The sequence below is a fragment of the Mytilus galloprovincialis genome, chromosome 10 (genome assembly GCF_965363235.1).
Source record: "Mytilus galloprovincialis chromosome 10, xbMytGall1.hap1.1, whole genome shotgun sequence".
In the NCBI taxonomy this organism is placed as follows: Eukaryota; Metazoa; Mollusca; class Bivalvia; order Mytilida; family Mytilidae; genus Mytilus; species Mytilus galloprovincialis.
Genome location: NC_134847.1, coordinates 64,909,492 through 64,924,295, shown reverse-complemented (window position 1 = coordinate 64,924,295; position 14,804 = coordinate 64,909,492). Strand labels below are relative to the sequence as shown.

The 14,804-nt window shown below is 30.0% G+C and overlaps 1 protein-coding gene and 1 long non-coding RNA gene across 8 annotated transcripts in view; one reads left to right on the top strand and one right to left on the bottom strand.

Annotated features, from left to right (window-relative positions):
• LOC143048125 (putative N-acetylated-alpha-linked acidic dipeptidase) overlaps positions 1–1,958 on the top strand; it is a 64,904-nt gene extending 62,946 nt beyond the window's left edge. For all 7 annotated transcript variants that reach the window (XM_076221607.1, XM_076221609.1, XM_076221612.1 and 4 more), the window contains one exon: positions 97–1,958. In XM_076221607.1, the coding sequence (XP_076077722.1) occupies positions 97–286 (190 nt within the window). In that variant the 3' untranslated portion in view covers positions 287–1,958. The remainder of the gene's footprint in view (positions 1–96) is intronic.
• A 613-nt stretch (positions 1,959–2,571) lies between these two features.
• LOC143048127 (uncharacterized) lies at positions 2,572–7,244 on the bottom strand. Its single transcript, XR_012969745.1, has 3 exons — positions 6,997–7,244; positions 5,758–5,854; positions 2,572–3,259 (listed from the first exon to the last, which is right to left on the bottom strand). It is a non-coding gene; the product is annotated as an uncharacterized LOC143048127 (long non-coding RNA).
• Positions 7,245–14,804: the final 7,560 nt, after the last annotated feature.

Below are 14,804 nucleotides of genomic sequence, written 5' to 3'. Positions count from 1 at the left end.
TCTAACAATATTCTTTATGTATAAACTCCTGTTTATCAAAAACTGTTGTTTTCAAGATGATTACACAAATGAAAATATCTCCATGTTTATTTACAGGCATGTAATATTTGCACCAAGTAAATATGATTCGTATTCGGACAATGACTTTCCAGGAATTGTGGATACAATGTTTGAAATAGAAAGCAATAACGCAGTTGATAAGTGGGATCAATTAAAGCAACAAGTATCCATAGCAACATTTACCATTCAGTCAGCTGCTAATACATTAGACGATGTTGGTCTTTGATGATGCTTTTAAAAATTTAGAAACTTGAATCTCAGGATAGAACTTTAAAATCCTTAACAAATGGACGTTATCAAATTCAGGATAATGTACAGAGAAAGATAAAGACATCCACAAAGAAATTAGATATGCAGTAATATATAATTTACAAGAAAACATCATATGCTATTCCAATAAAAGTAAATGGGATTGAAAATAACAAACAGAAGAATAGTTTTCAACCCTGTAATTATTCAGAAAAGATGAACCGCCTCTTTTGAGACTATAAATTAAAAAACATACACAGATGCGTCAATGGACGACTGAAATTAGTACAACATAGCTAGGAGGTTCAGTCTATTTCAGTTTAATACATTTTACGACCTACTTATTAGTTATTGGTGATATTAAATACAGTTAAATCTATTTTTATAATTTATCAAAAAGGTTCACAAGAAATAGTGCTATATAAATGTAAATTCCATTAATTATAAGTGCTTATGAATGTTTGTTTTTCATTTTTGTGATATCTTTATTTATTTTTTAGCCTTCAGTCTATCGGATCCCTCATTGCTTTTCCTTTTTCCAGTAAAAAAAAACATTGGAAATATTTGAACATTTGTCATAGTAACTGAAATTTTTTTTTCACATAATAACAGGGGTATAAAATATATCTGGAGGGAATATTGACAAAAGTAGCCTTTTTACGAAATAACTGGATTGTAAATGTTACCATTATGTTTTGAATGTTTGGTAGGAATGGGTGTGTGATGCCATTGTGAGTTATTGTAATTATGTACTGTATAATTATCAAAGCTTAATAAGATAAGGCTGCCTGTCAATTCATTTACATTTTTCACATTAATATAATGCATTATTTGTTGGTTTATTGATCTATTCATTGTTTTTGATTTATTTTGTCTTCAATTGGAAATTTAATATGTCATTGATGTTGAAGAGGACTGTGTAGTTAACACATAAAAGATACAATTAACTGATGACTGCATGTGTATATGATAAAGTTGCATTGTATAAAAAATAACTTGCTATTTCACATTACTTTGTCATTCCTTTAAAAGCTATTTTTCAACTCACTGGTCAACTAAAAATCTTATTTAATCTTAAGTTAATTGAGAGAAACATATGGCATATTTGGCAATCCTGCTAATGATTAAATTAAATACACAAATTCTGCTCTTGAGAAGGTCATTATTTTTTGTCTCAACGGAATTCGTGTTTTTTCTGTATTTGGAGAATCTGTGTCTGTGTGTGTGTGTATGTGTGTTTGTGCTTTTAAATTATTGCATTCAGATATTCCACTGTAGCTCAGATCTCGATTGCGTTTGTCATCCTTGTATCAATAACATTCATTAGTTGGATTTTCTCATATAGACACACTCCAACAAAGCCTAGTGGGTCTAGTTTGTAATTTTCATTTGATGAGAATATGAATTTTACTGTTTACAAGCAAACGTTTGTGATTGTCATCTAATTCATTTTTATATTTTCAAATGTAAACCTTCTCATGTCACAATGGACTTTCAGGTGTGCTTTGTGTACCTTTTTCACAATTTTTTTCATGTTATGTATATGTTTAACTTTCATTTGTATTAATTGAATTTATTTCATGTAATAATTTTCACTGGTTACACTGTTTTAAATTTTGTTTATCAAATAAAGATTCAAACATATTAAATCATATGTTTTACATAATAATGTTTAAGGAAGAACAGTGTACAATGTATATAGATATAAGAAGATTGTGGTATAAGTGCCAATGAGACAACTCTCCATCAAGTCATAATTGGTAAAAGTAAACCATTATAGGTAAAAAAAAAACACGGAGCCTTGGCTCACAACGAACGGCAAGCTATAAATGGACTAAAAAATAACTACTGTAAAATCATTCAAACAGGAAAACTAACGGTCTTATCTATAAAAAAACGAGAAAAAGAAAAACGTATGAATTACATCAAAAAATGACAACTACTGAACATCATATTCATGACTGTCTGTTTTTTGTGAAAGTACTTTTGGGGTGTTCATTTTGTTGTAGGTTTGACCCATGTTCTTAACCAAGGGTGCCATTTTGATCAATCGCTTCAATATATCGTCGAGTATCTCATATTTAGGACTAAAACCTTTCTTTGGCATCTACACCTGTGGAGGTAAGAGAACAAGATTTATGTAGAGCATTTGACTCCATGAACTATAAGCCATGTATCTTTGATGGGTTAAAACTTTGTTTTAAACCCTTGCGATTTGTTATTTGTCATTAACAGTGGGATTTTTTCCTCAGTCATGGTCCTTTCTATGCTTTTGTATTGTTTCCAAGTCTTGATTTCTATGGGTTTTATTTAAATTGTGTCTGTCTTTTAGTAATTTTCTTTCTTCGATGAATGAATTTGATTGTTCTTTTGTTATTTCCTGCCTCTTATTTATTCTACTTCTAAGCAAAACAACGGTTTTAAAAATCCTTATATAGCAAAAAAGATGTTTTTCTTGACATCTTCAGAACTTACTAATGCCTTTTGAATACAGACATAAACGATAACTACTTTGTCTTTATTTTCTGTACTGACGCCATGCACAACATTTGAAATGCGTTTTGCAGATTTTCTCATGACAAAAGAAAAAGAAAAAAAAATGGGAACCAAGTTTGCCAATTTGTTTAACAATATTGGATCATTTTTTTATCTGTTATTCCTATGATGCGTGCCTTTTCGATCTCTTTTGTACACTATTTAGTGGCCTATATCAACATCCTGCTGCAGCTGAATATGTAGAGTTTATGTCTCGTAAGTTGAGATGACATTCCATAGCAATTGTTTCATATACTAGTAAAAAAAGAATCGATTCAATGTGGTGGAATCAATCCGCCAGTCGTCGGATACTACCATTGTTTTGTTCATGATTTAGTTGGTGTGTTTTTGACTAACGTGCACAATGACATTGTTGTTGCATGGTCCTGGAAATATTAAGTCTCACTGTCTCAACCTGCCGAAATAAAAATAAATTACTTCCTTAAATCTCCGGAATTGGCTTTAAAAAATGAACCCAATCAATTTTGAAGAAAAATGTTTGCATGCAGAAAGAGGCATAACTCATTGTACGAAGTATGAACTATCTAAAAATAACATGGAAAATTCTAAGGTAAATACACTGTGTAGAGGGGTAAATTCAGTAAAAAATCTCCCATTGACTTTAATGGTAATCTATGTATGGAATTAAATTCATACCTGATTTACCTTTAGAAATTGGAAACTTTCATATAACATTCATGAAAGTACAAATGTAGCCCTATCTTTTGCACTAATAAAAACATAGGGTCATGCGGCATTTTTGGGCATTCACATGGCCTTGTATAGGGGTAAATTCAGTAAAAAATCTCCCATTGACTTTAATGCTAATCTATGTGTGGAAATAAATTTATACCTGATTTACCTTTAGAAATTAAAATCTTTCATATATCATTCATGAAAGTACAAATGTAGACCTATCTTTTCCAACAATAAAAACATAGGGTCATGCGGCATTTTTGGGCATTCACATGGCCTTGTTTACAAACAATGTAGATTCGCACTGAATTCCTATACTGACCCCCATTACTTTTCAACCCTGAAGGGGAAAAAATTAGTACATTCAGCATATATTTTTTATTTTTTTTCAACTCTAGTTTTGATCCATCTACCAAAAAATATTTATTACAAACATTATCTGCCAATCAGAAGAGCATATAACTTCAGTGTTATACAGAAAGCTCTCCCCTAAATGGGCGGTCCCTGATGACGTATATTTATTTACTGAATTTACCCCTATAAGGGACTTTTTTACTTCTTTTCCAACTTTTTTTGTAATAAACATGTAATGTATCCAATTTTCAAGTTCCAGTTTCAATACAACCTTCATAAATGCTGAATTTGTAAAGATAGAGCAAAATTTATACTACAGCCCATACTGCGGCCAATGTATATTTGGTATATAAAGTTGCGCATTGACTGTTTTTAAAAGAATGGTGTAAAATACTATGTTTAATAAATATGAATTGTTTTCTGTGTTTGCTTTGACTAGTATTGCAAGTACATCTAGAAACTAAAGTCTTGGTGTACTCTTAGTTAGTTTTTTCCTTATATGGAAGTTTTTGGTTAAATACCATGAAAAGACCACAAAAAGACTTTTCAAAGGCTTTTTTAAGCAGTTTCATACCAAATAAAACAACAATTATGTTTCATTATACTAAATCTGTGTTTTAATTACTTGTAAATTTCACAAAATGTCATTGACAATCACTCTGCAGAAATTCCTGTTACCCCAACATCAGGATGGGTTCTTCGCCAAAACTAGACAGCTAGAACTGAAGTAGAAAAAAGTGCCAAATATAAAAAAATAAGATTAGGTATGACCAAACTTTACATTTGGGAGACTGAAGTAACAATTTAGAATATTTAAAAGCAAATTATCTAACATAAAAATCCAATTACAAACATTTCAACACTTGCTTCATGGATGAAGGACCTGTAATCGTGAAAACTTGTCTAGTATATTCTTTCAATAAAGAAACGCAAGGTGTTGTGTAAAAATAAATGAATACCTTCGTGCGGTCAGATTATTCGAGTGTTAAAATGCTAGAAAAGTGCTTATTTACCACTTGTTCTACAACTTAACATGGGGAACACAGCTAAAAAAAACACTATGTCAAAGGGAGGTAATCCATTTTTTTCATATGATTTTATACATTATGAGGAGAAATATGTACAAAATGTGATGTAAATGGGGAGAATATTTATGCCTTTCATTGATATCATAACTCTCAAGTGTAATTTCTATTATTTATTTCAATCTGCACACAAAAACTGATTTTTACAATACACTTCATGCTTCTCTCACAGTACACTGAGTGCATCCTGGATAGCCGCAGTTAAAGATAGAAATTTGTGTAAAAAACAGCTTTAAATGGTTCCAAAATCCTTCCATTACATTAACATTTACAGGAAATGAGTTTTGTGATTATTGTGTGGCCTTGGACAAGTACAGTGAAAAAGTGCATATTTTCCTATAAGGGACTTTTTTACTTCTTTTCCCACTTTTTTTGTAATAAACATGTAAGGTATCCAATTTTCAAGTTCCAGTTTCAATACAACATTCATAAATGCTGAATTTGTAAAGATAGAGCAAAATTTATACTACAGCCCATACTGCGGCCAATGTATATTAGGTATATAAAGTTGCACATTGACAGTTTTTATAAAAATGGTGTAAAATACTATGTTTAATAAATATGAATTGTTTTCTGTGTTTGCTTTGACCAGTATAGCAAGTACACCTAGAAACTAAAGACTTGGTGTACTCTTAGTTTAATTTTTCCTTCTATGGAAGTTTTTGATTAAATACTCTGAAACGGCCACAAAAATACTTTTCAAAGGCTTTTTTAAGCAGTTTGATACCAAATAAAACAACAATTATGTTTCATTATACTTAATCTGTGTTTTAATTACTTGTAAAGTTCACAAAATGTCATTGACAATCACTCTGCAGAAATTCCTGTTACCCCAACATCAGGATGGATTCTTCCTCAAAACTAGACAGCCAGAACTGAAGTAGAAAAAAGTGCCAAATATGAATAAATAAGAGTAAGTATAACCAAACTTTGCATTTGGAAGATTAAAGTAACAATTTGGAATATTTAAAAGCAATTATTTAACATAAAAATCCAAATACAAACATTTCAACACTAGTTTCCTAGATGAAGGACATGTAATCATGAAAAGTTGTCTAGTATAGTTTTTAAATAAAGAAACGCAATGTGTTATGTAAAAATAAATGAATACCTTCATGCGGTCAGATTATTCGAGTGTTAAAATACTAGAAAAGTGCTTATTTACCACTTGTTCTACAACTTAACATGGGGAACACAGCTAAAAAAAATCACTATGTCAAAGGGAGGTAATCCATTTTTTTCATATGGTTTTATATACATTATGAGGAGAAATATGTGCAAAATGTGATGTAAATGGGGAGAATATTCATGCCTTTCATTGATATCATAACTCTAAAGTGTAATTTCTATTGTTTCTTTCAATCTGCACACAAAAACTGATTTTTACCATATACCCCATGCCTCCTCTCACAGTACACTCAGTGCATCCTGGATAGCCGCAGCTAAGATAGAAATTTGTGTAAAAAACAACTTCAAACGGTTCCAAAATCCTTCCATTACATTAAAATTTACAGGAAATGAGTTTGTTGATTATTGTTTGGCCTTGGACAAGTACAGTGAAAGAGTTCATATTTTCCTATAAGGGACTTTTTTACTTCTTTTCCCACTTTTTTTGTAATAAACATGTAAGGTATCCAATTTTCAAGTTCCAGTTTCAATAAACATTCATAAATGCTGAATTTGTAAAGATAGAGCAAAATTTATACTACAGCCCATACTGCGGCCAATGTATATTTGGTATATAAAGTTGCACATTGACAGTTTTTATAAAAATGGTGTAAAATACTATGTTTAATAAATATGAATTGTTTTCTGTGTTTGCTTTGACCAGTATAGCAAGTACACCTAGAAACTAAAGACTTGGTGTACTCTTAGTTTAATTTTTCCTTCTATGGAAGTTTTTGATTAAATACTCTGAAAAGGCCACAAAAATACTTTTCAAAGGCTTTTTTAAGCAGTTTGATACCAAATAAAACAACAATTATGTTTCATTATACTTAATCTGTGTTTTAATTACTTGTAAAGTTCACAAAATGTCATTGACAATCACTCTGCAGAAATTCCTGTTACCCCAACATCAGGATGGATTCTTCCTCAAAACTAGACAGCCAGAACTGAAGTAGAAAAAAGTGCCAAATATGAATAAATAAGAGTAAGTATAACCAAACTTTGCATTTGGAAGATTAAAGTAACAATTTGGAATATTTAAAAGCAATTATTTAACATAAAAATCCAAATACAAACATTTCAACACTAGTTTCCTAGATGAAGGACATGTAATCATGAAAGTTGTCTAGTATAGTTTTTAAATAAAGAAACGCAATGTGTTATGTAAAAATAAATGAATACCTTCATGCGGTCAGATTATTCGAGTGTTAAAATACTAGAAATTTTACCACTTGTTCTACAACTTAACATGGGGAACACAGCTAAAAAAAATCACTATGTCAAAGGGAGGTAATCCATTTTTTTCATATGGTTTTATATACATTATGAGGAGAAATATGTGCAAAATGTGATGTAAATGGGGAGAATATTCATGCCTTTCATTGATATCATAACTCTAAAGTGTAATTTCTATTGTTTCTTTCAATCTGCACAAAAAAACTGATTTTTACCATATACCCCATGCCTCCTCTCACAGTACACTCAGTGCATCCTGGATAGCCGCAGCTAAGATAGAAATTTGTGTAAAAAACAACTTCAAACGGTTCCAAAATCCTTCCATTACATTAAAATTTACAGGAAATGAGTTTGTTGATTATTGTTTGGCCTTGGACAAGTACAGTGAAAGAGTTCATATTTTCCTATAGGGGTAAATTCAGTAAAAAATCTCCCATTGACTTTAATGATAATCTATGTATGGAATTAAATTCATACCTGATTTACCTTTAGAAATTGGAAACTTTCATATAACATTCATGAAAGTACAAATGTAGCCCTATCTTTTGCACTAATAAAAACATAGGGTCATGCGGCATTTTTGGGCATTCACATGGCCTTGTTTACAAACAATGTAGATTCGCACTGAATTCCTATACTGACCCCCATTACTTTTCAACCCTGTAGGAAAAAAATTTAGTACATTCAGCATTTATTTTTTTTTTTTTTTTTCAACTCTAGTTTTGATCCATCTGCCAAAAAATATTTATTACAAACATTATCAACCAATCAGAAGAGCATATGACTTCAGTGTTATACAGAAAGCTCTCCCCTAAATGGGCGGTCCCTGATGACGTATATTTATTTACTGAATTTACCCCTAGAGAGTATCTGTTTGATATTTTTTATCATCAAAATGATACATTTTAATTGATACAACGGATATAAAACCATATTGATAAATACATAATCAATTTTCCATATTTTGTTTTACTCTTATTTTGTATCAATTAATATTTAGCAAAAACGATCGAGATATCAAAAACGAAACGGCATATTGAAACACTTGTATAGTTATATTAAAGTCCTCAAATAAATAGTCAAATTTAAAAAATCAAACCGTCAGTAAACAATTTTTCTATCTCAGAAATGACATTTTTGATCCTCGTGTCTTTCAATTTGAACAAAGCGCTTATGATAACAAAATCCTCTGATATGATTTTCCACTAAAAATGTGATGGAAATAAAGTATAATCGCAATCTTTTCAGAAAAAATTCGGTATCATGAAGATTTATTTACTATAAATGTTCCTCTTGTTAATGATTTCGATTTCTTTTTCATTAAAACAGTGTACACTATAATGTTCATGTTATAACTAGAGAGGTACTAGGTAGTTTCCACCTCCAACGATTTTATTTATTTAACTGTAACAAATCTTATAGTATGAGTGTATGTTTGAAGACATGTGCTTTTTTGCATAATACAGGTAATTGGTGCTTACGTCATATGTCTTCGTAATCAGCTTTTAATTGGTTGATTGGAAATGAAGATATTATAATAAAGTCACATGAACCACAATCTTCATACAAGGCGTGGGGTTAAGCTAGTTATATATCGTTTGATTCAGTCAAGTTTTATGGACATCACATTTTTTAGTATACCTTGAGGTTAGATATTTTTGTTTATCAATATTTCTTTTTGAAATCTTCTCATATGGACTCGTCTTCAATATTTTTTGGTTTTGTTATTAACTTTTGTCCGTTTACAAAATGTACATTTTTATTCGATACTATTTGAAAGTGTTGCAGCCCTTCTTGGTGATTTTTCGCTAAATCAATCAAATAAAAAAATGACATTTCAACTCTATTTAAACATTATGTAAGATACATACATATAAACTGTCATTATTATATGAACGCATGACAACTGATCGTCCGTTTGTTGACACTTGCAATTTAGGCATACTTTCTTGCGGCGACCAGACTTAACCGTCAGTTGAACTGTAATCTAGAGTATGAATTCATAAGTTTTTATAAGTCATAATTATGTAGTAAAGTCTGGAATTTAGCTCCTCCCAAGTTATTTCATACCAGAGGCAATATCATTTTTGTTAAACACAATAAGTTTTTTTTAAAGAAAAAAGATTAAGTAACCAGGTGCGAGTCTTTAACTTTTTAGATGACCGGGAGTTACATACTAACATTTTTATACCATTAATAAATGACTAGGACGCTGACCATTTAAACCAGGTTATAGGTAAATTTAACACAAAATTTACCTATATTTTCCCACGTGTATCTCGACAGAAGCGATATATGCTAACAATTGTTACGTTGACATTACCAAACATGTGATATTTTTTTAACTAGAATGGCCTGTTATAAGTTCTCTGTGGATTTTTCCTTTCTACAAAAGATGTATACTGTTGTTTTTTGGTTTTTTTTTTTGTCTTTTTGCTTTGACTCTTTTTTGTCCATGGCGATGTCATTTAATTTTCGAGTATAAATGCCCCATTGGTTTCTTTTGTCTTTCTTTTGTTTTAATAACATTTACCTCAAAATTTGATAAAAAAAACAAAAACGGCCTCTTAAATATACGTGGACTTTATGTTTTACCCTTCCTCTAAGTATATGCCATTTCGAGATCGTTTAAATTAACGGCTGTGCGTCAGAATAAGACATTCGTTTTCCTGTGAAGTGTTACTATTTTAGCAAGAGGTTTCGGAATAACTACATTGCACAAAAGTCAGTTCACATCTAAATAACTTGTCTAAAATAAAGTTGACTAATAATATTGCTTTACGGCAATTTCTTTTGTCGAATTTAATTGACAGATATATGTATCTTCTACTCGCCTTGTATTACTGAAAACAATTCGGTTTTGCTGACGTGCTTTGTCTATATGCCTTTTTGTCTTTCTTTGTTAATTTATTTGTTTGTTTCTAAAGTGATAAAGATTATAACACAATGTTGACTGCTGTACCGATATTTTAGACATTTGTATCTATTATGTCTGGTTTTGGTTTTTTCCACACATCTTTGTAAATATGATCGAATCTTATGCGACTATCATACAAGTAAGAGGTTTAGCTAGCTATAAAACCAGGTTTTTTTCACCATTTTCTACATTAGAAATTTCTGTTCCTTTAACAGGAATGTGACAGTTATTATCCATCCGTTTGGTGTGTTTGAGCTTTTGATTTAGCCATTTGCTTAGGGAGTTTCCGATTAGAATTTTCCTCTGATTTCGTTATTTTTGTTATTTTACTTTTTCGCACATTTGATTTTCGTTTTAACTTTTAATCCTGTTTCGTTGTCACTGTGCAATCTTATCAAACATAAAGTACTTGTTTAACGTCGGCTTTAAGTTATTTCTTTACACTGACACTGTCAAATAGACAAATGTAAGAATTAATATCCCACCTCAAAGGGCGAAAAAAGTAATATTAGATGTTAATAAAAGTGATAAGTAAACTTTAGAAATGCCTACTGAACGCTATAAAACATAACCAAAGTGACAGAGGGAGGGGGAATTTATGATAAATATCAAGTATTATGCATTGAAAATTAAATAATATAAAACAGATTTACAAGATGATAAGTTATTTATTTGTTTTGTGTTGTAATATAGTTATAAAAAATCAACGATTGGCTAATATTTTGAGTAGACTCTGAAACAAAATTTGAAAATTATGACCAATTTCCTTAATTTTGTGGATTTAGACATCAAAAAGGGAAGATATACATTTTTAATATACCCAGTAACTTTGAATTTAAATTACTTTCATAAGTAGCTACCAATCTTTGGGCTTATTGTCTATGAAATAGCTAAGTGTTATGAACTCAACTAGATATTAAAACAAAATAAAAAAATATTATGACTCGGAACTTAAAAACATTTATTGAAATAAGAACTTTGCATGAGGCATGAATTACAATTATACTCTTCATTTTGTTCTTTTTCATATCAAAAGTTGTCGCTCTTTCTCTAATATACAGTGTGTCAGTTGAATAATACCAAAATAATTGAGACTAACACTTACGGGACAGTCATCTAGATGGAATGAATTTACGTATACATATATTTTTTTAAGATCGTATATTAATATCAAAATGTAATGTCCAGCAACAAAAACTGATTTTATACTCTTTTCGTGCAGTTTGAGCCTTTCTAAACTAGGTTGATTTGTTGTACTCAATGTTGTTTTTTTGTTATCGAAAACGCAAACGCTAAATCTAGAAAAGCACTTGTTAGTAATTAAAACATAGCAGATGTGACTTTTTATTCCTGTGTATGCTGGAATATAAAAGCGGAAATGGTTATATTATATTTGCATTTACAGGTTTACACAAGATCCAATAGATAATAAGAGATATCACACTTATTCAAAAAATTACAGTATTTAAGTAACTTTGTAAAATACTATCAAATATATTAGAAAACTTAAATAATCATATTCAAAAATGGCCCTAATCAATCAATGTAAATTCAAAAAAGTATAAAGGAATGTAATCTAAATGTCCATTTATTTAAAAGAAAAAAAAATGAAGGATCAGAAAATATCATCCAGGGACATTCAGAGGCAGCAAAAAAAAGTAGAAAGGCGTGATTTATTTATATTTTTTATCTAACAATATATACAAAATGCTGACCTTTCACAAGTAATATTCATCCCAAAAATAATATGAATCTTCTCACCTATATACTGTTATGTTTCTGTGTCCATACCTGTACAATTTAAATTGTTAAATATACTAGTTTCTTTCTTTTAAACACATATGCAAAGGAAAATGTTTGAATATAATGTTAAATGTTGCTTCATTTTTCAACATTTTTGATGATCACTGACTTTTTCAAATCCCGGATGATTTTATTTGTTCCTGATTTACTGCAAGTACATTTTTAATTGTATTTTGCGTCTGACTCTTTTTGTAAGTGGTTTCTGTTGTTTGTGTGAATCTGGTGTATTAAGCCTTAGTCAACTTATTTGTATGATTTGTTGTTATGCTGTGCTATTACCTCACTGCTTTAAATCTGGCTTTTGGTTTTGTTTTCTTGTTTGAATTGTTTCACATTTGTAATATAAGGCCTTTTAAAGCTTGATGTAAGGTTTGATATTTGCTCAGTGTTTATAGCTAGAAACTTACTTCGATGGTATTTGGTCTCAAATCGATAGTTGTCTCATTGGCAAGCATTCCACATCTTCTTCTTCTTGTATGAACTAACTAGATTAGCAGTACCTTCAACTTGTATGGTTTTGTTTTAATTCGTTTAGGAGTAGTTTATTAGTTTATTTAATTTATTTTTCATTATGTTTGGAATTTTGTTATTGTTTTTTATTCCAGCGTCACTGATGAGTCTCCTGTAGACAAAATGCTCGTCTGGAGCAAACATAAAATTTCAATCCTGGTATTTATGATGAGTTTTTTTGCAGTATGTCTTTTTACTTTATTTTTTTAGTTTAATTTTCTACTTTTAAACTGACGAACAAATCTTCGATGTGAGAGGCATAACGTTTTCATATAATCCTATTTCTGGATACTTTACGTACTGATGAGATGAACGGGACACTTGAACATCTGTGATGATAGTTATATGCAGATTAAAATATCTTATAACTTGTAATAAAGCCGATCAAAAGATGATATTATAAGGCGATTGTCATTTCATGTCATCAGTATGTTAAATGAATTACAAGATGACAGTTTTTGGATTTTTTAAGAACTTTAAAGAGGTTTAAATGAAGGTTGTATGCCTTGTGGTTTAAAAAAAATTATGACTATTTGTGTGGCATAATAATGTAAATTGGTATTTGAAGTGCTTTCAAATTTCAAATAACATGAAAAGTTTTGAAAGTAAATATTGTTTCATGCACTTTTATTATTGTTAATGTATGACATTGCATTGAGTTGTTTCATGTGCTTTCATAATTGTATCACTAATGCATGAGGGTATGGATAAGGTGTCCTTCATTCCTGTATTCATTAATCTATTTAATTATTTTTTTCTATTTTTTCTATTAGGTGCCCATTATTTTCTATTATCTATATTTTAGCACACCAGTTTTCCCAATGATCATTTTTCTCCCTATTTTTCTCAATTTTCGTTTACTGTATGTCCATCATTATACACCTTTCTTCCATTTTTTCTCTACTCTGTAAACAGCATCCATACCATCATATATGACGTTTAAATGAGTGCATTTGCTATCGATGAGAAAAAAGCAGGTATTTTCTAGGGTTCTTTTAACCCGCCAAAATTATACATTGATGTCTGTCGTTCTCACACGACGCTTGTTAAATATTAAAAATAATTTAAGAACGATTACCAACCAAAAATCAAATTGATATAACTTAATTATGATACATGCATGTTCAAGGTAACAAAAATCTAAAATTATTCCTGATGCCGAACATTGTTGTAAGAACCAGTCATTTGTTTTATTATTTAAGCTATTTTAAACTTTTGATTACCACATTTATAAACAATGTTTCGCACAGGTTATTATGCCGAACATATCATCTATAAGGCAAATCTCAACAGATCTAACAAAAGTATACGAATACCATCTCAGAATCATTTTGTCACTATATCTTATATGGAATAATGCAGTAGGGATATCCCACTTACAAGTGCAATGTACGGTACACTGTCAGTTAAGTTCAACATGAAATTACCATATGAATAATTATGTATAATTTTTTAACGTTAAGAATAAATTATTTTTCATATTGAATTATCTGGTAAAAGCACAGAATTTATTGCAAATTGGATAGACAGGGAACCATTACAAAGAACATAGAAGTTAAATATTTAACATAATGTTTTACATATTTTTTTTTATCAATGAGCCTTCGTACTAAGACTCTTCAACTAAAACATTGTAAAAATTGACGCACTGTAAGGTTTGTAAAGTATAGATTATAACTTGTATTGGGCATGCTATAAAAAGTAAAATCACAAAAAAAATGAACTCCGAGGAAAATTCAAAACGGAAAGTCCCTAATCAAATGGCGAAATCAAAAGATAAAACATCATACGGATGGATAACAACTGTCATATTTCTGACTTGGTACTATCCGCGTATTAAAATGTTTTTAAAAGATGTTTATAGTATCTTGTTCAATCAGCATATATTGTAAGGCATAACAAAATATAACTTTCTAAAATTTAGTGCTTCTTCAAAGCTTTTCGGAATTTACCTTCATTACAAACGCTCAAACATACAAAATTAAAAGCTAGAGATATACATATATCACTTGCATATATCATAGATATAAGTCAATCACAAAACAATCTTTTAAATCAAAATAAGTTATTTCCAAATGACAAAAATTGTTCCGAATATCAACATCTAATATTCCATCACAATTTAATCTAAAATTATTATTACTGTAGATAATAAATGTGTGTCCATACGATTCCATCTTCCGGTGCTTTAC